The 25,039-nt window shown below is 37.0% G+C and overlaps 1 protein-coding gene across 1 annotated transcript in view; it reads right to left on the minus strand.

Moving 5' to 3' along the window:
- The window catches only part of SGK1 (serum/glucocorticoid regulated kinase 1), a 98,824-nt gene that overhangs the window by 50,983 nt on the left and 22,802 nt on the right, over nucleotides 1-25,039 (minus strand). Inside the window, exon 2 of the mRNA XM_019732732.2 lies at nucleotides 8,506-8,718. Coding sequence (XP_019588291.1) covers nucleotides 8,506-8,718 — 213 coding nt within the window. The remainder of the gene's footprint in view (nucleotides 1-8,505; nucleotides 8,719-25,039) is intronic.

The following is a 25,039-nucleotide window of genomic DNA, read 5'->3' on the forward strand; positions in this document are numbered from 1 at the left end:
ATTGATTTGACTTTCTAAACGGGTCTTGAAAGTATTTTGGCGAGAACCATAATTATCTTCAAACTTTACTCCCCTACTGGGGATTTATACTGTTTCAATTTATTGCAAGATTATTCAAACTGAGGGAAAAAATTATTTGCAACCTCATCAAGAAGAGAAAATAATTAATAAAATGAAAGTTCTAATGATATCAATTTCATGCAATGTTAACTATAATGATAATTAGTAAATTTATGTCACAACATATAAATGTTAAGTGAAAGTTAAGTTTTCAATAAATGTTAAGTGAAAAAAAAGGCAGTTTCAATATCACATATACACTATGACAACAGTCATGTACAAAGTAAGTGCACATGAGGAAAAAACTGAAAGAATACAAAAAAATTAAAAAAACAACAAAAAAATAAAAACCAGTTGGTATGTAAAGAAAATGGCATTATTTATTTTCAAACATCTCAATAATGCCTTTATGACAATTTTTACATAATTTTTGAAAATTGTGGAGCCAGGAAGGAGGTAGATTTGTATTAAAAGACATATGAAATCTAAAAGTAGAAATTTTAGCTGACCAATAGCTCTTAACAGGAGTTATAAGATAACAAGGTAATCTTTCCTCAACCTCTTAGCCAAAGATGATTGCTGCAATTGAAAGTTACTGAGGACATTTCAAATTACTGTAGAACAAAGGAAAGAATATTGAAAACTTCAAGAAGAAACCAGTAGAGTTTCCTCTATTTTACATACCCCTGCCTGAAATAAACATTTTTTTTTTAAATACTGTCCTTCTAGGAAAAATAATTCTAAGGTTTTTGGGGTAAAACTATCTTTTTTTCCCAATTCTGCCTCAGTATTAGAATAATAATATTCAGATAAATAATCACATAGTAATTATAGGGATTTTCACTATCCTAAAAGGGCAATTTACTACGTTATTTTTAATGTTTCCCAAGACATATTATTTTCCAGGCAGTATTATTTATTATTATTATTATTATTATTATTATTATTATTATTTTAATTAAGAAAGCTTGGAAATGTGATGAGTGTTTTGCTGAAGGCTGATTTACTTACTTTAAAGTCTTTTCAGCTTTTTATCCCCTTAGAGGTGTTTGACAACTAATAATATTTATGGTTATTGTTTAAAGAGCTTCCACATGTTCCCTGTCATTTGATCACCAGCCAGGTGAGGTGGTTCAGCACTACATTCTTCATGATTTTCAGGTGAGCCCCACATCAGATAACTGTGAGGTCACATGACCCACCAGCAGCTGCGCTGCGTGAAGAATCCAGGTTTTGCTCTGGGTAAGCCATCCCCTCCATCACGTTCTAAAAAGAGAAGAGCATTTTCTTATCTCCCCGCCCTCTTAGTAGTCTGATCTTTCATTTTATGTAATAAGTGCTTCCTCAGTGATTGCATGGCTTAAAATTCGGTGCAGAACAAGGAAAATTGTGGGTGATAAGCTTAGAAATCAGCAGACATCCCCCAGAGACCCTAAAACATAATGTCAAGAGCAGAAAACTGGGGGAAGAGGGTAATTTGAAGCAATATTATTTTATTCCCTATAGCTTTCGTAAAAAATTTTTTACTATGTAAATTGAAAGGAGCCAGAAATCTATAAAGCCATCTGGCTGATTTAAGTATATTTTTTATAGCCTCTTCTTAAGAAAGATCAGAAAAACTCAAGACAATATGAAAGTAAGTCAATATGGAAACTATTCCTCAGCTGACCACTTTACAACCGAGCTTCCTGGGGTTCAAAGGACCGGCTCAACAACGTTGAGAAGAAATATGAAAGTAATGGTGCACCTCCTTCGACTGAGGGAGCCTAACAGGTGGAGGTAAGGCATTTGGAACACAGTAAGCCGTGAGGGGCAGACTCTCTCCCAGAACTGTGAAGACGGCTTCAGTTACTGTCTTTGGTGATGTGCTGAGGTGGAAGAAGAGGCAGTAACCTTATATTTAATCATGTCAAAGACTCAATGTTAGTCTTTCTGTTTGTAGTAATGTGGTTACTAACCTCTTCAAGTTGGATGGCTCCGTCCAGGGGCTTGACTTCACTAGGCCTTAAAAACAGCACACAGAGCTTTGGCTTCAGCCGTGAGTCGCTGACTAAGCACCTTTTGAGCTGTCTTGAGTTGAAAGACAGAGAAGTCTGAGGAAACCCTCTCTCAGCCAAATCTATCCCATATGAGAGAGCAAACTTAATGACAATCAGGAGTGAGCCCTCGGCATGCAGAGCGGCTGGAATGCATGTGATATACAGCCAGCATGGGCTGCAGAGTTTACTGTCTCAATCTCTCCTTTTCATGTTAATTTCTTTTTTTCGTAAGAAAATTTCAATTTTAGCTAACAAAGGCAAAGAGAAAAAGAGCACATGAACTCTTATAGCGTGTATGCAAAGCCCTGGGAGGAGATAGGAAAATAAGCGCATTCGATTTAATGACTGCTGAGGCTTAGAGAATAAATGGATATGCACATGAAGAAACATCACACGGTGGGGCAAAATAATTGACAGACAGAGGTATGAGCAAGGTGCAGTGGGAACATACATATTGTGTTTTTTCCATATTTCTCCAGGAGCCTTTCTTTGTAGTGATGGAACGGTCTCATGGTGTGTAGCCACCTTTTGCCTAATTTTCTACCAGTAGGACTGAGTTGTAACTATTCACTTTCTGCAAGTGAGTCTCCTGGTGGGCATGGTGTTTTCCCCAAACCCACAGGTCTTAAAAAATTCAAACAATATAGACAAAGCTAAAGTCCTTCTTGACTACTCCCTCCCATCTCATGACCTTTCAATTTTAATCCCTTGAAGGTGGTAATCACCATTTCAGTTTGACGTACATGCTTCCAGATCTTTTTATTTGAATTTATACTCACACACAAACATGTGAACACACACACTCATAGATACACATACACATACCCTAACAAGGAGAGAGAAATATAAAGTTTTAAAACTATAAATATGATAAGGCCAGATACATATTCATCTTCAACTTGCTTTCCTAATTAATATATCTTGGGATATGTCAGTACATACCGACCTCATTTTTAATGAGATTCTATAGTATGAATATGCCATAATTAACAATCCCTATGAGTTTACAACTTTGTTATCCACTGATGTTACTGTTTTATCACCATCTCCAATATTGCAATGGATATCATTGTACCCATTCTCTTTATCACATAAACAACTTTGTAGGCATAGATTTGCTAAATTAAAGGTATGAGATTTAAAACATTTTTAATAGAGGAACATTGCCAAGAAACTCTTCCACCAATAGTGTTTTGGCCCATACTTTTACCAATATGACATTATTAATATTTTTGACCTTTGACAATCTGATGGATTAAAAACAAATGGCATTTCATTGTTTCAATTTGCTTTTCCTGGTGGTGATGTAAACACTTAAAATAGTTTTTAATTTCCTTTTTTTATTTTTTATGTAAGCCCAGAATTATTAAGAAGGATGTTTGTGGATTCCAGGTGGATGGATTGTCTGGGGATGGTGGTTGGCTCTTACATTGTTTTCAGTTTCTAATTTTATCAAATTGTAATCAGCTAATGCAATCTGTGTGATTTCTGCATTTTGGAATTTGATGAGATATGCTTGGTGATCTAATTCTTGGTCAGTTTTTGTAACTGTTCCATGCATGCTTAAAATAATGTGTATTCTTTGTTTATTAGATAGAAATCTCCACATCAATCATATTTAGTTAATTGTTTTATTAAAATCCTCTACCCTTACATATTTTCAGTCTGGCAATTTCTGGGAGAAGTGTGATAAAAACTTCCCTCTATGATCTGAATTTGCCAATTTTTTTTGTATTTCTATTAGTCGTTGCTGTAAAGATTTCCGTTATGTTGTTAAGTGCATAAAGGTTTGTGAATGCTTTATTGTCTTAGTGGATATCTTTCATTAGTATGAAATATTTCTTTTCTCCTTTCCATTTTTTTTTTTTTTGGTTTGTTTGTTTTACGTAGTATTTTGTCTGAAATTTATATTGCTAAAACTAACTTTCTTTTTGTTAGGCCTTGCCTAAAATACCTTTATTTCCCAACTTACTGGATCCTATTGAATACATAAGCTTGCAGTGTCCCTGTCTGTTGTAGAAGTTCTTTGATGGGATCATTTTGGACTGTGGTTTCCACATCAACCTCATAATTCTACCTGCCTTCTATTTTTCAGGGATTCTTAATTACCTCTTATCCATACAGTGGCATACTTTGTTTTCTAGCACTATTATAAATTAAAGTGTGTGTGTGTGTGTGTGTGTGTGTGTGTGTTGTCATTTAAGGCAGAAAGGAGAGTTGAAATTCTATGTTCAAGCTGCCATCTTGATCCAATCTTATGCTTTCCTTAACACTAGATTCCCTTTCCCACTTCTCTAAAACACTCTTTTCCTTCCCTTCCAACTTGGTTGATCTGGACATTTAGGTGAGGTGAGAGATATGGTGCAGAACACTTTGTGAATATGTTTAATCATCCTGCACCCATTGAAAAACTACTTTGGTTTCCATCTCTTTATGGCCTAAAAGTTGATTTCAGACTGAATACTACAAGTTGAGTTCCACTAGCATGTATTATTCAGTAACAGCTTGTTGTCTTTCCATCTCATTTCCAGAAAGATCTGTTTAATTTATAAAGAGTCCATTTTAGACAGCACTACTAGTAACATCACAATATTGCTATTCTTCTGGGTAACTAATTGGCAATATGTATATTCTAGTTTCTTCCGTGGGAGCAACATGTTTAAAAGCCACTGACTAGACTATTGTCAAAGCCTGGCACAAACTATTAGGTTGGTGCAAAAGTAATTGCGGTTTAAAGGTTAAAAATTGCAAATACTGCAATTACTTTTGCACCAACCTAATAAATTCAGTATAACTTTGGGCATTAAAGGTAGCATTTAAAATGTACTATTTTTAAAGTTAGGGGGAAAAGAACCCCTACAATTATTCATAAAGGACTAGAACTTTATTTGCTTTCTTGTTTTATTTAAAACATTCTTACCTCATTTTCTATAATATGTTTTATCTTTACACATCAAATACAGAGTTTATTTTCATTTATAGGTCATCGAAATCCAACTATAGGATTCCAGACTAAAAAGCGCTTTAGAGTTAATTAGGTTAGGCCCATTATATGATGTTTGAGAGGTTTTGACTTGTTCAAGTTCACATATTGACCTTGTGGCAGAGCAGGCACCAGAATGTTGCCTGATCATCCAGCACTCTATTTACACATACATTTACATTTACAAGATTGTAACAAACCCATCTCATCTGCAAATTACTAAAAATCTCCAAGAAAGAAACCGGATGGTAAGCACGAATGATCTCAATTTTCATAGGAGGAAACATTGAGAAGGTAGGATGAATAAAATAACCCACATCAAGAGTTGTCAAGGAACAGCTTGGAGTTTAGTACTGCATCTAACAGCCTCTGTATCTTCTCATCACACAACTCCATTTCATAAAAGGACTAAGGTGCCTTCTCAAGGAACTATTTCATGGTTTAACCCCTACAGGAACACAAAATATAGATTTGTTTTTAAATTCTTAACACAGAAGTGTCTACTTGAATTGTGTGGTGACCTTAAGGGGAAAAGCAAAAGAAACCAGCAAAGTCAGAAGCAGGTAATCCACTGTAAATTGAAAAATGATTCACCTATTATCCCAGATAAAGTAGAAGTATGAATCACAATGTTGCGTTAAATTCCTTCCAGCTGTTTGTTTATTGTTTCCTCTTGTGTGGAATTCCATTTATTCATTAATCTATCCCCAGATCCTAACAAAGGGGGTGGGCATACAGTAGGCTCTCAAGTAAATGTTTATCCTAGGTATTTGTTCTCTGTATAGGATTTGTGGAGACCTCTCTCTTTCTCTAAGTCGTAAATAGTTCTTTACACGCTAAAGGGTTGGCAAACTATTTTAGACTCTAAGTGTCTGCAAACTATGGCTGGTGGGCTGGTGGGCCAGCCACACGTTTTTGTAAATAAGTTTTATTAGAGCACAGTCAGCCCTATTCATTTGGATATTATCTATGGCTGCTTTCCATACAAGTACAGAGCTGAATAGAAGTGACAGAGATTGTATGGCCTGCAGAGTCTAAAGCATGTATTATCTGGCTCTTTACAGAAAAAACATTTGTCAATCCTTGCCTTCAGAATCTCTTTATTGCCTTTTACAGCCATCTGGAGTTGAGCCAGTGTCTGGCTATACAATAAATGTACCATGATAGATGTTCATCAATCAGCAAAATGCTAACCTAGTCACGGAAGTCTATTATAGTGTTACAGATTGACAGGCTTAGCTAATAAGTAAATCAGCAAATGTTAAGTAATAATGATTTATATTTGCATGGCACTTTATAGATTATGAACTATTTCATATGTGTTATCTCATTTGATCTTTCCAGTAACACTAGAAAGTAGGCAGGCAGGTATTAGTTTTTCACAAGGGAACAGATTCTGTGACATTGGATATCCCAGTGTAAAAAGGAATTCAGACTCAAGGGTTTTCAATCTTTTCTTTTAGCAGCTAAAGTGATTTCTTTATCTCTGGAAAACACCCATTTGAAATTGAAGGAGGGAGGGAGTTATTCATATTTATCATCTTATGATGCACTGATTTGAAATAACATATCAGAAGACCACTTGCAATTAATTCTACTTTGTAGTAACAAGTTCTGAATGTTGTCCATATATTTTAATAAGATACTAAAAATAACATAAACATGTAATTGATTGGTTTAAAAAATCAAAATAGATATGAACCTAATTGAGTTATAAGTTAAAAATACAACTGTCAATTTTTGAAATCTTAGAACTTACAAGATAAGTCAGTTATCTGGCTTTCTTTGATTAGCAAAATTAAGAGAAAACAACAAGAAAAGTTCTTGGAATAGCAGAGAAAAATAAATTTTAGTAAAAATATGGGAAGTATATATGGGAATTTATGGGCGTATATACGGGAATTTATGAAAGGTTGACACAGTGCTCTGTTATTGGTCAAATCGTTTTGAGCTAAATATTTCACTGGAAGCTACAAACCTGTAGATAACTGTTATGATATACTTCTTACATCATGCAGTAATGGATCTCTGTGTGATCAAACAACTAATGAAGGTCTCCAGCTGACCAAAACATTGCTGACTCAGTCTTGACAGCCTAAAAAATTAGTACAACATGCTATATGATTCCAACCATATGGCAACTGGAAAAGGCAAAACTAAAGGTAAAAAGATCAGTTAATGCCAGGGGTTGAGGAAAGTGAGGGATGAACAGATGGCGCAGAGAGGATTTTAGCGCAGTAAAACTGCCCTGTATGATACTTTAATGATGGATACATGTCATTATACATATCCAAACTCATAGAATGTACAACACCAAGAGTCAAGAGTGAACCCTAATGTAAACTATGAAATTTGGGTGATGATGTGTCAATGTAGATTGATTTCTTGTAACAAACGTACCACTCTTGTGGGGGCTGTCGATAGTGGAGGAAGCTATGCTAGGGGGTATACAGGAAATCTCTATACCTTTCTCTTAATTTCACTGTGGACCTGAAACTGCTCTAAAAAATAAAATCTATTTTTGTCTTTCTCTTTCTGACTTATTTCACTTAGCATGATACCCATTAGGCTTACCCATGTATTCACAAATGGTAAGATTTTATTCTTTTTTTATGGCCAAATAATATTCCATTGTGTATATGTACCACTTTTTCTTTATACAATTGTCTATTGATGGGCACTTAAGTTGCTTCCATTTGTTGGCTATTGTAAATAATGCTGCGATGAACATAAGCAAATATATATCTTTTTGAATTAGTGTGGAATCTAAAGAACAAAGTGAATGAACAACACCACTACCAAAATATACAGAAAAAGACTCATATATATGGAGAACAAACTGATGGTTGCCAGATGGGAGGGAGGTTGGGGATGCTGTGTGAAAAAGGTGAAGAGTTGGAGTGGTTGGTTAGCTCAGTTGGTTAGAGCATGGTGCTGGTAGCACCAAGGTTGCCGGTTCAATCCCCGCATGGGCCACTGTGAGTTGTGCCCTTCTTAAAAAAAAAAAGTGAAGGTTTTAAGAAGTACAGTTAGTAGTTACAGAATAGTCATGGGGATGTAAAGTAAAGCATAGGGAATAAATCAGTAATATAATAACTACATGTAGTGCCAGGTGGGTGCTAGACTAAACTGAGGGAATCACTTTGTAAATTATGTTAATGTCTAACCATTATGCCAAATACCTGAAAGTAGTATAAAATAACATTGGATGTCACCTGTAATTGAAAAATAAAATGAATTCAAAAATATATTTTAGAAAATTAGTGCAATGGGCTAACAAAGGCCACAATTCTATATCCTCCTCAGAAGCTTTATAAATGCACATTATATAAAAAAAAAATTGCATACTATGGCATAAATACAAGAAAAACAAAGGCCTAGAATCCTTTTAGGAGAACAGATCCAAAGCACAAGTAAACTTACTTCACATCCAGATTGAGTTCCCCATGAGCACGACTCCTCATGAGGGAGAACCCCTCTTTGGAAAACATGGTCTCCCAGGCACGTCTGACACAAGGAAGCCTCAAAGTCAGGCTCCCCGGGGGGCATGTGCACAACTGAGGGACCCGTGTACTTCAGGCTGGGACTTGGATGCTTGTCCACACTGACCATTGGGCTCTTGATCCATCTTCGTACCTATGACGTGCAAAAGTAGAAAAACAAAAAACAAATGCATTTGACCTCCTTTGATGTTTAATGGGGCTTTAATGGGAAATTTGGTGGATGGATACTCATGAAGGGAGAATTCAGTCTCACAACTTCTCCTTCTTTCAAGTCTAAACATAACCAATGACTTTCCAGGAATATATATTTTTTGACTAGTCATTTCATCTTGCTGAGTCTGTTTCTCTATCTGTAAGATTGGGGTAATATTGTTTCCTTCCAGGTGGTTGTGAAGATTTTACAAAGTTTTTAAATGTCCAAATGTTTTGTCTGGCATATAGTGTTCAGTAGATGGTGTCTATTTTACTTTTACTATTATAATTATGCTGAGATAATGATAGTTCACAAATCTCTAATGTAGATTACTAGTTATTCTAACTAGAAAAAAATGTATGAAATTGTTTCTGGCTAAGGAATTATCTTGTTTGTTTTTAAAATTCTGTAACTCAACACTTGTCTTGCTTGCATTTAGAATACCTGGAAGGTACAGAAAAAATATAAAACTATTCTAATATTAAAAGAAATAATATTTATATAGCACTTTAGATATAGAAGGTCCTGTTCTAAGTATTTGACATGCATAACCCATGACTTATCCTCAGAACAGTCTTACATGATGGGTACTACTACTTATCGCATTTTACAGATGAGAAAAGAGAGGCACAGAGAGATGAAGCAAATTTCCATAAGATATGCTGGTATTGAGCAAAGGCAGGATCCAGGCACCTTGAATCCAGAGTTTACTCATTTACAAGCATGCAATTTAACGAGCATTAGAGTGCTATAAGACTTGTGGTCATCAAATGCTTGAAATTTATCTAGATTTAATATGTCTTTCCATTCTCTTTGAAACTCCTGAGGACTCTTTTATAGTCAACTAATTGATGAAATTAGCATATAACAGAAGGAGGAAGAAATAAAATCACAGTACTGAATTTTACTTAGTAATGCTACAATTAAACTAAAACAACAACAACAACAACACTGAGAAATAAACTAAAATGGCAATAGAGAAAGAATGGTTAAGCAATTTGATAGAATAATATGCCAACATTAAAAATAAATATCGTGAGGACTCTGGCACTATGCAAAATGTTTGGAACATAAATGCAAGTATATGAAAAAATATCAAATGCAGAATTGTTCAATCACTATAATTACAAACATAAAATATATATGTACTATCTATAGACAAAGCAAGGGAGTAACAGGGCAAATAGAAACTGTTGTATTCATGTTAAGATTATGACTGTTTTAGTTTTCCCTCTTTTTACAATGTCCTGTCCTTTCATTTTTTAAAGAATAATTTCTGTAAAAGTTTATAAGAATCTCAAGCAATTAAAATTATCATATTTCTTTTTTAATATGTTGCATATGTGTCTTTTAATTGTTTTATTTGCTTTATATGTATTATTTTCGATAGCTATTTAAAATATCTTTCTTTTTTATTTATTTTTTTATTGGGGAATATGGGGGAACAGTGTGTTTCTCCAGAGTCCATCAATCGTTGTCCTTCAATCTAGTTGTGGAGGGCGCAACTCAGCTCCAAGTCCAGTCTCCGTTTTCAATCTTAGTTGCAGGGGGCGCAGCCCACCATCCCATGTGGGAATTGAACCAGCAACCTTGTTGTTATGAGCTCTAACCAACTGAGCCATTGGTCGCCCCTAAGTTAACTATTCTAATATTAACATTTGAGAGGTTAACATGTGGGAGGTTTCCATCAGTATTTCTTGCACTCTAGGGCTCTATAAGCATATTAGTAGGTGCATTCAAAGTACTTGATTCATTAATAAAAGTCTAAATGAAACACTACAAGCTTGATACTACATTAGAATCTCTCTTCCTCATGTTAGAATCATATGTGTTTCTGATCAATCTAAAAAGTGCTAAATTTCATTAGTGATAGAAAATGTTTTTATTATTTTTATTCAGAGGATTTTTAGCTTGAAGTTTGGTAATCATTCCTGGTTAGTTGCCAACATTGTATTTTGAAATCAATCTTTTATTCTGGCTTACTTTCAATATTTCTTTTGTCAAGTAGATTTAACTTAGGGGTTATTATGAATAGAATTTTAAACAGACTTCTCTTGGAATCAATTTGTATGGCCCAATTGAATAAGAATCTTGGTATATTCAAATGTAAATCTTATATCTATGGACCACTATATTTAGAGTAAATCTCATGCAATTTCATTTTACAATTATTCCATTTATAACAGAAGAATATACCTGTGACTGAATCTAAACTTCATTAGGTTATAGACTGGTTTTATCAAAAGACAGGAATTTAGAGACATTATATCTCACTTCAAAGTATACAAATGATCTATAAACTTAAATGGTCTGTTGGATTTTAGAAACCATAGGATTAAAAATCACATAAAGAATTATCATTTAACTTGATGTCCAGCTAAGAAGTCTCAGAATAGTTCAGATGACCTTGAACATAGGCTGTCAAACCACCAATAGATGTTATACAATTTCAGAGTCAGAGGAGACCCAAAGATGTTAGTAATTTGCCCCTAGTCGCTCTGTAAATTATTATGTGGTCATAACTACACCTATTGGTTTAAACAAATCATTGAGCTACCGTGTTTCCCTGAAAATAAGACCTAGCCGGACCATCAGCTGAGTCTTTCGGAGCAAAAATTAATATAAGAACCGGTCTTATTTTAATATAATATGAGACAGGGTCCTAATAATATAATATAAGATCGGGTCTTATGTTAATATAAGACCCGGTATAATATAATATAATTAATGTAATATAATATAATATAATATAATATAATATAATATAATATAATATAATACCAGGTCTTATATAATATAATAAAATAGAATATAAGACGGGGTCGTATATTAATATTTGCTCCAAAAGATGCATTAGAGCTGATGGTCTGGCTAGGTCTTATTTTTGGGGAAACATGGTAGTTTCTACTTGGGTATAAACTGGCAAATTCAATACCTTCAGGTGCTGGCAGGAATTTAAGTGTGTAAAGCCCTATGACCAGTGTATATATAAACATAGGGAGTGGTGAGGACAGTGTGTGGCAAACTGGGAGTGTATGCTTGCTAAGGGAATTTAAATTAAAAAACAAAACAAACAACCAAACCAAAAAAAAACACGAAGCAAACAAATAAGATTGACCAAACAAACCCTAGTCAAGTTTGGTCAAGATTGACCAAACAAAACCCTACTCCACACCTTCAAGGGTCACCACTTGACCCTTGAAGTTATATTATCAGGTAGAATTCTATGAGGTAGAAATAAAATGACTTGACATCCTATAACTTTTTTAAAACAACAATCTAATGCTTTCAATATTGTACCTACCATCCACTCATCATTCATTATTGAAGACCAACAATATGTCAGGGATAATCTAGGCATCAAGAATATAACAGTTAACAAAACAGAGCCCTCCTGGAGCTTGAGTTATGTCTAAGGGAGTACATTTATTTATTAAGGGACTATATTATTTATTTAATAAAATAAGTAAATTATAATATGTAAGGAAGAAAATAAAGCAGAGACAAATGATCAGGATCATTGCGAGTGGGAGGGTTTGGTTTTAATTGTATGAGAAAGAAGTCCTACCTGAGAAGGTGGCTTTTCAGTAAGGACCTGAGAGGTGATAAGGCTGTAAGACATCCAACAGTGATACTGGATCCAGCAGGATCCAGTTATCCAACAGGACAATGGATAATCAGGTCTGGTTTTCAGGGGAAAGATTCAAGCCGCATATAGGAATTGAACACTTGAAACAAGTAGCAATAGTCTACTTAAGTCATCCAAGGCAAAAACCCAGTGACTTGCCTGGATCTACTTGTGAAGTATGTGTCTAGGTGTTATGCTCATATTCCTGGGGCTTTGATTATTAGAATCCATTATATTTCAGTTAAACTTACTGAACTATGTGATTTACTCACGTGTTCAAAATGTAGGTTTGTGTTTTGTGCCTTAACACATTCTCCTGGGGGCAAGGTGTCAGTGGCAGTGATATTTCATTTGAAAGACCCATGATTTGAAATTACCTTTAACAAATTAACCCTTTCTGAACCTTATGGACAGTCCCTCTCTTTCCACAGCAAATGTGGAACACTTAGAAAGAGTCTATTTCTCCAGAAGCATCAGGGAGAAAGGTGTTACAAAAACAGATGCATACATTTTGCAACGGCACTGTTGCTGGCATTAATTGCATGCTTTGTCTCGAAATGTTTTATCTCTTTTGGCTAAGTCCTCATACTAGTTTCACTACGTCCCTTCCCTGCTATTTCTTTACACATTTCACTGGCTTTGTAGCCTCCCAAGGGCTTTTTAGGCTGATTAATGACAGGGTTTATGATGTTTCCTTGATCTTGAGAGAGGCCAGGTTGTGAGTGAATACATGGGGCTCTCCCTCTGACCTTCCAGTCAGGCAAGGTGCCCTCCAAAAAACTGCTGAGTGGAGAGATGCTCCCTCTGCCCCTGAGGGAATTCAAGCTACAACTGGCTTATTGTGTTCCTTCAGGCGGTGAATTGCTCTGCTGGAGGGAGTAGCTGATTGTGAGTGGCTTTTGGAGTCCCTCAGAGACCAGTCACAATGACTGCGAAAGCTGTAGCAGCTGTGTGTGTGTGAGAAAAATGAATGCCCGGATGCAAGCCTCAGCCCTGGCTCCTCAGCCACCTGGGCCACGCTTTTATTCAGGTTTGTGGAGATCATTGTAAACAAACGTAGACTGGGGCGAGACATCCTCCTTACCCTGAACAAATCAAGAATTTTTCCCTTGGTCTCCAAACTACACAGACTTAAAAGCCACTACCTCTCTAGACATTGGAGTGAGAAAGTAAAGCCCTTCTTTTAACCATACATCTACTGTTACTAAACACTGTGTATATAAAATATTTCTCTAATTTCTTTGCTAAGCCCAGTCTGCTCTGATTTTATTAATGTATTTATTTGAAAAGAAAAAAAAAAAAAAAAAAGATAGCCCAAAACAGTAATCCCTCAGACTAGAAAATAGCCATCCTTGATTAAACAGATTGGCCAGCTTTGGGGATTTTCCAAGTGTATTTTTTTTCTATTATGTAATAGTAAACAGATATCCCTCCTAAGATGTAATGGTTTAGCTATAATATCAACCAATGCAGAAAAATTACAGTGTTCAGGTGCTTATTTGTGAACTCATAAGGCAGTGCCTGCTCAGCTCATCGTTCTTTTTGTTTTCCGGGAGTGAGGAGCTGTCTTTTCCTTAAAATCCAAGCGAACTTGATGTTGGACACAGCTTCTTCATTTTCCAGAGGGGCATCTTTCTATCATAGAAAACTGACTTTGTGTAGATGATGCTACAGTAACTTTCAATTCGGATATAGTCAAGCCAGTTTTCCAGTGACATTATGTGGATAATTCAATGGATTATAAAAAGGGACCTCCACACCTACTCCTTTTCAGAGGGTACCTGCTAGCAGGCTGATGATGACATGAATGTAGAGTAATTCAGGAGAAGGCTCCTAGAAACCAATTCCCCTCACATGGGTGCCTGGGGCAGCTTCATAGCACGGCTCCTAAAATATAACAGTGCTGTAATACAAGGTTAGTGATATTAATCTGATCTCTTCACCCCATTGCTTATATAAAACCATGAGACTTCTGTGCTCACTGGTTGTTATTAGGTCTATGTCATTTTTCCGGCTGGACCATAATGGTAAAGACAGCTCCTTAGAATTTTTTTAATTCCCCAGGGGCTGGCATATTAGTTTTACAAATAGTAGGCAATAAAAATGGAAATTGCTTATTTTTGATGATAACTCTTATGCATTCATTTATGGATTTTAACAAGCTTTGCTATCATCACCATTCAAGGTAATAAATATGGTCAATAGTACTACTTCCCTTACATAGCAATGCTTTCCAGAGCAGGCACCTTGATAACTAAGTGTCTTTTGGAATTTCCCTTCGATCCCTGCTGTGGCCCTTGGGATTTCCAGGTCCTTTCCTGTCAGCACTGACCAAGGGTACTTGCATCCTGTTCTAGATTGTCAGGGTCTAAACTTGTGTTTCCCCAGACCCAGTCTGGGGGATTGGGTGGTGGGGAGCACTAGAGGGATGAGGAAGGAAGGAGGGAGGACACATTTCTCCTTCCTGTTCTGGTTTTGCTCACAGCGCACAGCACCTCCAACTCTGTCCCCTCACGTAGCTGTCAGCCCTCTCCCCTCCACCACTTTGTGTGGTGAAGATTAAGCAGCAGAAACAGTCCTTGCCCTGTACTTTCAGCTCTGTACCTAGAGAATCCCCTTCTTCTTCTTCCCTACTGAGGCACCCACCCCACCCCACCCAGTTTTAAATGAAAAAAGCACCATCATAGGAATTCACTGACATAAGCCTTCTTTCGGAAATGAAGGTGACGTTTTTGCAGTGCTTTATGTGTTTAAACTGATCCTTTTAGTTTGAATTTGTCTTTCCTGGATTTAGAAAATTTAAAAAGAAAGAAAAAAAAAAAGAGGATGTAGGAGATAATTCTTTCAGGTAATATCTCTAAGGGACAGTATGTGTCATTTGCTTTTGGAATGGAGAAATAAGGCTCAGGGGAAATAGCAATGCTGGGCTGGTCGCTGGGAAAGAACCTGGCCAGCGTGTCGATGGCCAATCTACCAGCACTTTGGAAACTTGCCCTCCTGTCTCCTCCAAGAAATCCCCTTTCCCATTATTTTTAACTCTCCCTCTCTTGCTATTGTCTCTTAGCACATTTAACATGTTGTTCTTGCAATCTCTCTAAAAAGTGAGCTGACTAAAAGCTTAAGACCCCCTTTTAATCCACAAGCTTCCTTGTTTCAGCAAGCCTGTTTCATCACCACCCCATCTCTTGTTCTTCTTAGCTAAGCTTCATGAAAAAATGATCCCTAATTCCTCACCTCACATTTACTCCTCAACCCATTGCAACTTACTCATTAAACAATATTAATGGATCACGAAATATTTGCTGGAACTGAAGTGAAGTACGTAACAAAAAGAGTTTCTATTCAAACTAGTTTTCACCAAGATCGCAATAAATCTCATTGCCAAATCCAACGGACACTTCTCGGTCCCTACCTGGCTTGCATAGTATACAGCTCTTAAAGTTTTCAATATAAGTTCAACCATCTACCTGGCATTATGCTGGGTGGTGGGGACACAGAGAAATATAATTTCTTCAGTGATTTTGGGTGAAGGTGCTTGCATTTCAGAGAGACTGACCCATGAGCCTGTGGTTTATCATAGCATAGTAAGTATATAAGGTAGCAAACAGTTAAAAGCTAGAACAACACTGCCTGGCTGAAAAGCCCAGCACCACTGCATGGGCAACTGACTGAGCTTTCCCAGTGCTTGTTGTCTCTACTGTAAGATGGAAATGATAATACCTCAGAAGGGTTTTGTGAGAACAAAACCAGATGATGTATGTAAGCCCGGTACTTAGTACTGGATGAACACTTGGTTAATGTTTGTTATTACAGTTATGGCTCCATATCATAAGAGAGTTTTATATCAAGTGTCATGGGAGAAAAGATGGGGGAAGAAATCAGGGAAGGTATCCTAGAGGAAGTGACAGTTAAACTTAATCTTGAAGGTTGAATTAAATGAAGCCAGACAAATTAAAATGGGAGAGAAATTTCCAGCAGAGAGGATGACAGAAGCCAAAATATAGAGGCAAGATTCTACATAGGATGTATAGACAATGAGCCCAAAGAGGAGAAGCAGATTGAAGCTGGATAGAAAGGTTGGTCATGGGGTAATAAGTGGTCACTGAAGTGTAAGCAGGAAAGTGGATTGTCAGATGTGTCTTTCCATGCAGTATGAAGAATGAATTTAAGATGGTCCAGAACAAGAGTAGCTGGCTGAGTCTGGAATTGATTACAGAAGAAATGATAAGGGCCAAGCAAGAAAAGTAGCAGTGGAAATGGGAAGGAAGAATGAATGATCAAACTTATCATTTAGGTATCAAGTCTACATCATTTTCTTTGTCCAAGTATCTCCATTTGCTGTCTTTCTTCTGGATTCCTAAAGCCATCCCCAAAATGGCCTCTCCCTTTACTCTCTTCTTACTGAAAACACACCTTTTTTTTTTTTTTTTTTACCATAATCTTTTTAAATTAAAAAAATTTTTTTTTATTTCCAGGTGTACAAAACAATGCAATAGTTAAGATATTCCACCCCTCATAATCTTTTTAAATGCCAAGGTTGTCCCAGCTCTTCAGTAGTTCCCCATCGCCAGCAGCAGTGGCTTTCAAACCTGTTTGATCACAACTGATGAACCGTGAGAATTCCTGGTGCACATATATAAGTATAGAGAACTATAACTGGAACAACTTGTTCCACCCCCATATTTACCCTTTTTACATGAAATGCGCGACATTTTCTATCCTAGTCTATTCCTTTAAAATGCTGACTGCAATCCACTGACTTGATTTCATGACCCACAAACAGATGCCACACAAATTAAAGGACATCTAACTGGTAAAGTCTAAATTCCTTGGCCTGGACTTTAGACTCCTTATCTCCCATTGTGCACCGAGTGCATCCAAATTCTCCACGATATCATTTCATTTGGCGTTGTCTTCAGTCTTTGTGTACAAACGTTTTCCTCTGACCCACCTTGCCCAGCTGGGAACGCCTGCTAAGAGTCACAGAGTTAGCACAGTCCTCCCTTGTCTCACCACCTCTTGACCCATGGTGGTGTTTATTTATTTAAACAGAAACACATTCGTTCTTCTTTACTTGTCTATTTCCCCTATTAGAATGTGAGTTGCGCAGGGACAAAGACACTATTTTCTCTCACATATTCATTAATGGGACATGTACAAAGTATCTTCTGTGTGTTCCCTCTTCCCAGCCTATCCCCTCCCTGTTTCCTGTCTGCCTTCACGTTCAGTTGCGGCTCCCAAGGAAAGAAGACCACTGTTATATCCCCAGAGCTTATTTAGCACAGCTCCCGGAATATAGTAAGTGATGAAGAAATTCTCGTTGATTGTTTTAAAGCTAGTATGAATTCATCTTTGGGGATAAGTAGGATCAGGCTGGGCTGAGGGTGGGTTTTGGGTAGAGAGGATAGCATGTTAAAGGCACGCTCACAGAGAGGGTTGACTGGAGCCACCCTTGGGGCAAGCCAGAAAGGCAAAGAGATAAAGGGGTCAGATAATCAAAGGGACTTGAATGCTTGAATGCTGAAATGTTATCCTTAACTCAGAGGGAGGGAAACCTTAAGAATTTTAAACTTTCGATCGATCCGATCAGATTTGCTGTGCTCTAGGATAAAACACAGTATGTCCAGGGGAAAGGCAGTCTAGACTAGAGGAATGAGCAGTGTGCACAGAGGGGGTTTCAAGAATGCGTATCTTCTCCAGATGTTTCTAAACCCAGGGTAGCTTCTGAAACATGAAGCCTTACCAGACGCTTTTAAAGTTTTTAAATTTTATTTTCAAGCTCTATGTGACCTGGATGACAGTCAGAGAAAGTTGAAAGGAACCTGAAATGGAGTCTTGGAGGAAGGATGAGTAGGAAGTCCCTGGCAGACCTAGGAAAGGGCACTGGGAGGGGGTCATCCTGTAGATAATAACAGATTGAAAGGGCCATTCTTTACCCCCTGGTGGGGCTCTGCGGTCAGGTCCTTCAAAGACCTCCTCCTTCCTGTCTCCATTCTCCCTCACTCCCCAAATCTAATATAGTGTCAGAGCTTTGTTATTTCATATAGCTGTTATGTTCTGTAATAATCTATGTATATAATAAATTTAATAGATTTTTGTAGTTAAGGGTAGGGTCGGGTGTTGTGCATGATAGATTACTAAGCTGTAGTATATTGTTTTTATGTTATTCTGATGTTAAGCAGTTACTCTACAAGTGGTTTAGATTTCCTTACAATCACTAAGCCAAAAAACACACATTTAAAATAGAATAATGATTTTCTACAGAAATGAGTAATGAGCTAGATTAAGAGAATTGAATTCTAGTTCTAGCTTCTACCTTGATTGAGCAAGTCACTTAACCCATTTGAATTTCAGTGTCCTTATCTGTAAAATGAAGGGCTTGGAACAGGTAAGGCTTGCAGTCTTTTCTCTCCATGTCACAGATTCAGGGCTATTTATTCACTGGAGTTCTGCTAATATGATTTGGATGCTTCTACTTCTACAGTGGGCAGCCCTCAACACAGGTTTGTTGAATGAACAAATGATTGATAACATTTGCTTTACCCAGTACATTTTCTCTCTGCTTGTTATTCCAGTTATATTTTCCCATAACTTTATATTACTTCCATTAGATAAACTGAAAAAAAGAAAAAGAAAAGACCCACAGGGCCCTTAAAATCATCTTATAGTCTTAAAGGCAGTGGTTAGAAAATCCGTTCAAATTGTAATGATAAAAACTGAATGCAAGTCTTATTATCTGAACTATGTACATTACTTAATTAAAATGAAAGTGCTAAATGAAAGGTAAGGTGATCCAAAATGGGGGCTTATTACGACTCTCTGGTGTTTCTGCTCCTTTGTTGAGTTCTCTTATACAAGAAGCTGCACAGCACACTCAGTTTCAATTTTATGCAAAACCAATTTTCCTCCAAATGATGCTTGTGCTGTTTTGGTAATGGTTTCTAACTTGGTATTCTATTTTTTTCTCACTTCATATTTTATAAAGAAACTGGTAAGATAATTCATTCCCTGAAAACAAGAAGAGAGTCAAAGCTACAGATATTTACTAAATAGCCACTGTGTCCAAGGATTGTGTGAGATTCTAGAAAATGTGGAAGATAGGAGAGTGGATTGAGAATGAATTGCACATGTTTGATGAACCCAAGGAAAATGCTGAAATTGCAAAATTCACTGTGACCTCAGCATAATTGAGACAGAGGGAATTGACTGTTAACATGAGTCTAAGTAGAGAAGGAAAAACAAGATATTTTTCAGTACAGATGAATTTTTTGTAATATGCAAGATAACAGCAACAATAATCATATTAAAGCTAAAGGGTCAGAAACAGAGAAGGATCCTGGCAGCATAATCCTTGGTGACCTCACCCTCTCCAGAAATGGTGTAACCTGCAATGGATATCAACACTGAGCAGCATGAGCTGACTTGTTAAAGAAAAAACAAAAAGAAAAGTGGAAATGGGGTACATAATCCAGAAATACGCATTTATTGCATTATATTAATGCAATCCTCATTAAACCCCAAAAGGAAATAGCAAACCTTTCAGCTTTATGGGGAGAGCTTCATACATAACATTTTGCATGAAAAAGTGGTTTGCAGAAACTTCTCATCATCATGCTGTGCCAATCTTTTACTTTAAAACCAACATTCAAACAAGTCAGGGATTGAGTTTACATACAAACTTGGAATCAACAGAGAGATGTTAAGTTATGTACTCTACCACAATCTAGTAAGCAAAAATGTAATTGGCCTTGCTTAAAAAGTCTAGTCTTGGATACATTCATTATTTTTGTCATCCTGGTACCCTATGCCTCTTTTTATGGTAAAAGCAGCCCCACTCCTGCCCCCACCTCCACTTTCTCATTTGGGAACTACTCATTTCAAAAATTATGATTTGGGGGACCTGCCAAGGACAGTACCTGGACACCTGAACAGGATAGGTTTGTGATTCAGGCAAAGACAAGTATAAAACCCCTTGCCTCTTCCAAGTGGCCTCTCTCTGCATAAAGATGTCTCTACCCTATACACTATACTTCCTATTACAGTTTCATTACCTATATCTTATTCATGGCTGTCTTGAAGGCACATGAAAATTTCTAAGTATTTGTTGAATGAAAAGATGGGTAAAGGAATGGATAGATGCCTTGTGGTGATAATTCAACTTCTTCATTTGTGTCCTTTATTAGATTAGATTGTAAATTCTTTCTAGTTCTAGCTTCTTTATTGATAAAGATTTCACTTTCCAGATTTTTGTGGCACTTGTCACCCTAAGCAATGTTGTGCATGGGTCAAGTTCAGTAAATATTGGTTGTATTAGTTGCTAAGTGTGTACCTTTCAGCCCATGGGGTCTGAATGAAGTAGCAGACCTAACCTTTGGAAATTTCACAGCCTCGTTTTCCTTTCCAGCTTCCTTGAATCTAGACCATAACCACATTTGAAAGTCCCTGATCCAACTTTTTCATCCACCTTCCCACTCATAGTTTTAGCTTTTGTCCATTTTGGTGTTTATCTAAGTATCTTAGTAGTGTTAGAAGATGTGATTTCAACTGTTGTTTCTATAATTTATTAGATGTGGGACTTTGAGCAACTAACTTAACCTCTGAGTGTTTCCTCATTCAGGAAGAGGTAATGATCGTATCTAACAAATGATGAGGATTAGAAGCTGATTCGATGGTAGATTAGAAGATTTGAGCCCTCTGTAAATATGTAAAATCAATATACATATATAAGGGTAATTCATTTTGAATTATTCATGGTTAGCTTTCCAAAGATGAAATTGGCTATCAGAAGAGAGAAAGTTTTTAGTCACTAAACTTATTTTAGAAAAAATTCCGGGCACTTGGTAAGTATGGGCAGAGGGAAGTGAAGATCTTTATGATCTTGTTCAATTCTTTTTTTTTTTTTTTTTAACTTTTATTTATTTTAAGTTATTTTTTCTGGGACCCATCAGCTCCAAGTCAAATGCTTGTTTCAATTTGTGGAAGGCGCAGCTCACAGTGGCCCATGCGGGGATCGAACCGCCAACCTTGTTGTTAAGAGCGCAGCGCTCTAAGCAACTGAGCTAACCAGCCACCCCGATCTTGTTCAATTCTGACGTACTATAATTCCACATAGAACTTATATTAGGAAAGTCACTCACATGCTAATAAAGTTTACCTATGTACTTGAGCTTTTTACACTTGAACTATGACAGATCAACTTACTAGTTTCCTCCTAACTGCAGAATAAGAGAGACTGAATTAAAAGCAGTTCAAGTAGAAAAAGTCTCATAAATTTTAGTTCACTCTAAGCCCTATTGGAAAAGTCTAATCCGTTTTATGAACTACTTGAATGAGGCTATATCAGTAGAAACACTGAGGCCAAAACAAGGGAGGTAGTATTTGGACCCCTGTCCTGTTAAATTAAATCTGGGGTACGGGTTTGAGACTTGTTCTGATCTTAATAGGGGTATTGACAAACTAAGGAACACCCAGATAAGAGCAGGTAGAATGGGGAACAAGATTGTGATGCTTAGATATATGTATCAACTTGGCTAGGCTATAGTACCTGGTTATTAAATTAAACACTAATCTATGTGTCGCTGTGAGGGAGTTTTGTAGAGGTGATCAATATCTACAATCAGTTGTCTTTAACTAAAAGAGCTACCTTCAATAACCTGGGTGAGACTCATCCAATCCGTTGAAAGGACTTACAAAAAAACTGACATTTCCCTGAGAAGAAGAAAGTCTGCCTCAAGATTGCAGCCTCAACCATCTGGTCTACTCTATGCACTTTAGACTTTGCCATTCCCACAATCACAGGAGCCAACTAATTGAAATAAGTCTCTTCATAGAAATATCTCCTAAAGGTTCTGTATCTCTGGAGCACTCTAACTGATACCGACATCAAACAAGAAATAATGGAGATGCAGAACTTTGGAAGGCCATGACAACAGTTTTCCAGGATTTGAATAACTATTATCTGAAAGAGGAACCAATGGATGGAGGTACAGCAAGGCGTATTTGGGCCTCCCACATACAAAAGTTAAATGGGACTTTCTTTTAAAGAAGGCAGCTGCACTTCAGAGAGCACATCAAAGACAAAATCTGACCAATCTTTCACTCCATGAAGGGAAGTACCAAAGTAATGCATTTTTTGGTTCTAGGCATTAAATGAGTCCCTTCCTTATAGCCCTTTAGGTTTTTATTTGCCTTATAACTGTTCTTCCCAGAACTTCGCTATGGCTCATATAAACACTATGCCTAGTTTGTGGACTATTGTATTAGGCCTGAAGCTCCTAGACACATATCGTCAGCATTCATGCTCTCATACAGTTTTCATTTTATGAAAGATAAAGCTGATGCTTTTCTGGTATCACCCAAGCATTCTGTAACAAATCGGGACTCGGATAAGGTTAGCAAGTTTATGAACTTTCAGCCATTGTTTTTCTTACCAAACTAGGTAACATCTCTTAGCCCAATGACTTTAGCAGTGTAAAATTGCCACACATTTTTCTGCAAGATTGTAGCCAGTAACACAAATTCTGTGCTAGATAAGCAGTGAATCAAGAACTGAATATTTTAAAAAGACTATCTTTGAAATGCAATACTATATTGTAATGCCTAATGCTATTGTCTGCATCTCTCAAAACTACTGAGGGAATCTTATGAAAGTTACTTCAAAGCCAGCAAGTGACTTAGAAATCAGACAACCAGGCCCTTGAAATATATACTTTGTGTGCCTGATGCACCCAATTCCAGGTGCCAACATGTAAGCACATACTCATGAAGGGCTTCTCCTTTGAATTTTACCTTCCCTCATGTACATTTCATGCAATTGCTTCCTATAATTATTTTTTTACTCTTCAGCAACTTTGGCTGAAATATGGAGCCAATATAAAATATAATTACAATATAATAATCATCTCTTGCCACTAGAGATAAATATAATGGATTTCCTCATTTGAAGCGAGACACCTTTTAACTCTAATCATTAGTTCTTAGATGGAAATTATACCTGCTGTAAGTCCCTATGTCTCGTTACCTTGAAGGATATTGTATGTGTTTTAATACTGGTTAACATAATCTTGTTTCTGCTTTCTTTTATTTCATTAAAATGTATACAATTATGTTAGTTCAGTAGGACATAGATATTGACATAATTTTTAAAAAAAAGAATTTTTCAAAGGAGAAAGGTATTATTTTATATCAATTTGAGAAGAAACAATAAACCTTAGAATTGAATATATTTTTCACTACTTGCAAGTTCCTAAAATCTCCATGGTGCTCTTAATTATTTGCTCTTTCTTATTTTCCTGGAAATGAAGAAATTTTTCACTAATAGATTTAAAAATCTCCAGAGCTGGCGTGTGGTGAAAAAAAAAAGTTTTAGCTATTTACTAGAAGAAAAGTTCATTCATTTAGAATTTGAAGTTATTCTAAAATTGAAGTTCAATTGATATTAATTTTCTAGTTAACCTAGGTTCTCAAACCTTAGTTCATAATTATATGTATATATATAGGCCTGGTTTTAAAAAAAACATATTTCACAATGGTAATTAAATGACCAATTCAGTTTATAGCATATAAACAGGCAACCAGAAGGATATTAACTGTTCTTTTTAAAGTACATCAAAGTCAATTTTCATAGAATTTCTTGCTTTGTTCTCAAAAAGTAGGAGATTTCTGAGAAAAAAAAATGATGGTCTTATTTTTTTTCAGCAGGCCAGTAATTTGAACTGGATTCACCTAGGTTGCCTCTAGATAAAACTGTGAGCAGGCGATTTGTCCTGAACATACCTGTAGATGTCAGAGATAGCGCTGGGGGCTGCCTGCGGCACCAGTCAGGCCATCTAACTCCACCCCACTGCCAGGGGCCCCAGCTCCAACTCCAACCCTGCCCCCAAACAGCACCCAGAGGTCAACCCTAGAAGAGTTGTGTAAGAGGGCCTGGGGCCATTTGTACGGGAAACCCCAGGTGGGCGCTGGAGGCGGTCTGCAGGAGCTGTAGTCTGTAGGGGATCTGTGTCTGGTGGGTGTGGGCCTGGGCTCCATACACCCTGTTTCCTGCTGGTGGTCAGCTGCTGTTCCAGGGACCCCACTTTTAAGAACCACTGCTGTAGGCCTTGCATTGTTCTTGTTTTCCGCCTAGTGACTCTCCTTCTCTTCTCTCAAATCAAGGAGTGTTTTTTTGCAGCCCTGGTATCCTGTTTCCTCACAATGAAAACATTTTCTTTTTCTCTTTCCCAGGGGCTAAGTTGCTAGTATACTTTCTAAAGTGACTATTAACTAATCTGATTAGTCCATTTGAATATGTCCCAGCCCTCAAGAGCCTAATGGTGTAAACAAGGTCAGTTTAAAGATAACAGCCAAATTATGTGTCTTAGTGATGGACTCCCCTCAAAGTGTCCCAGAAAGAAATCCAATTGTGTGTATGTTCTTTCACCTCATCTGTGCTTCTAGCCCTGCCTGCGGTTTCTTGGCCTCTCACAGCCACCTTTGCTGGTGACTATCAGGCATCCTTGTGATGCCTTCGCTGCTCTGTGTCGATGTTGGCATGAAAGGGCATGGTGAGGACAGGTGGGGGTGGGGGTAGGAAGCACCCCTCTGCCCAGCTATCTGTCTCATTTGGTCGTCACTAGAGAACACCACCCTTCA

This window comes from Rhinolophus sinicus, linkage group LG05, assembly GCF_036562045.2.
Source record: "Rhinolophus sinicus isolate RSC01 linkage group LG05, ASM3656204v1, whole genome shotgun sequence".
NCBI classification, from domain to species: Eukaryota; Metazoa; Chordata; class Mammalia; order Chiroptera; family Rhinolophidae; genus Rhinolophus; species Rhinolophus sinicus.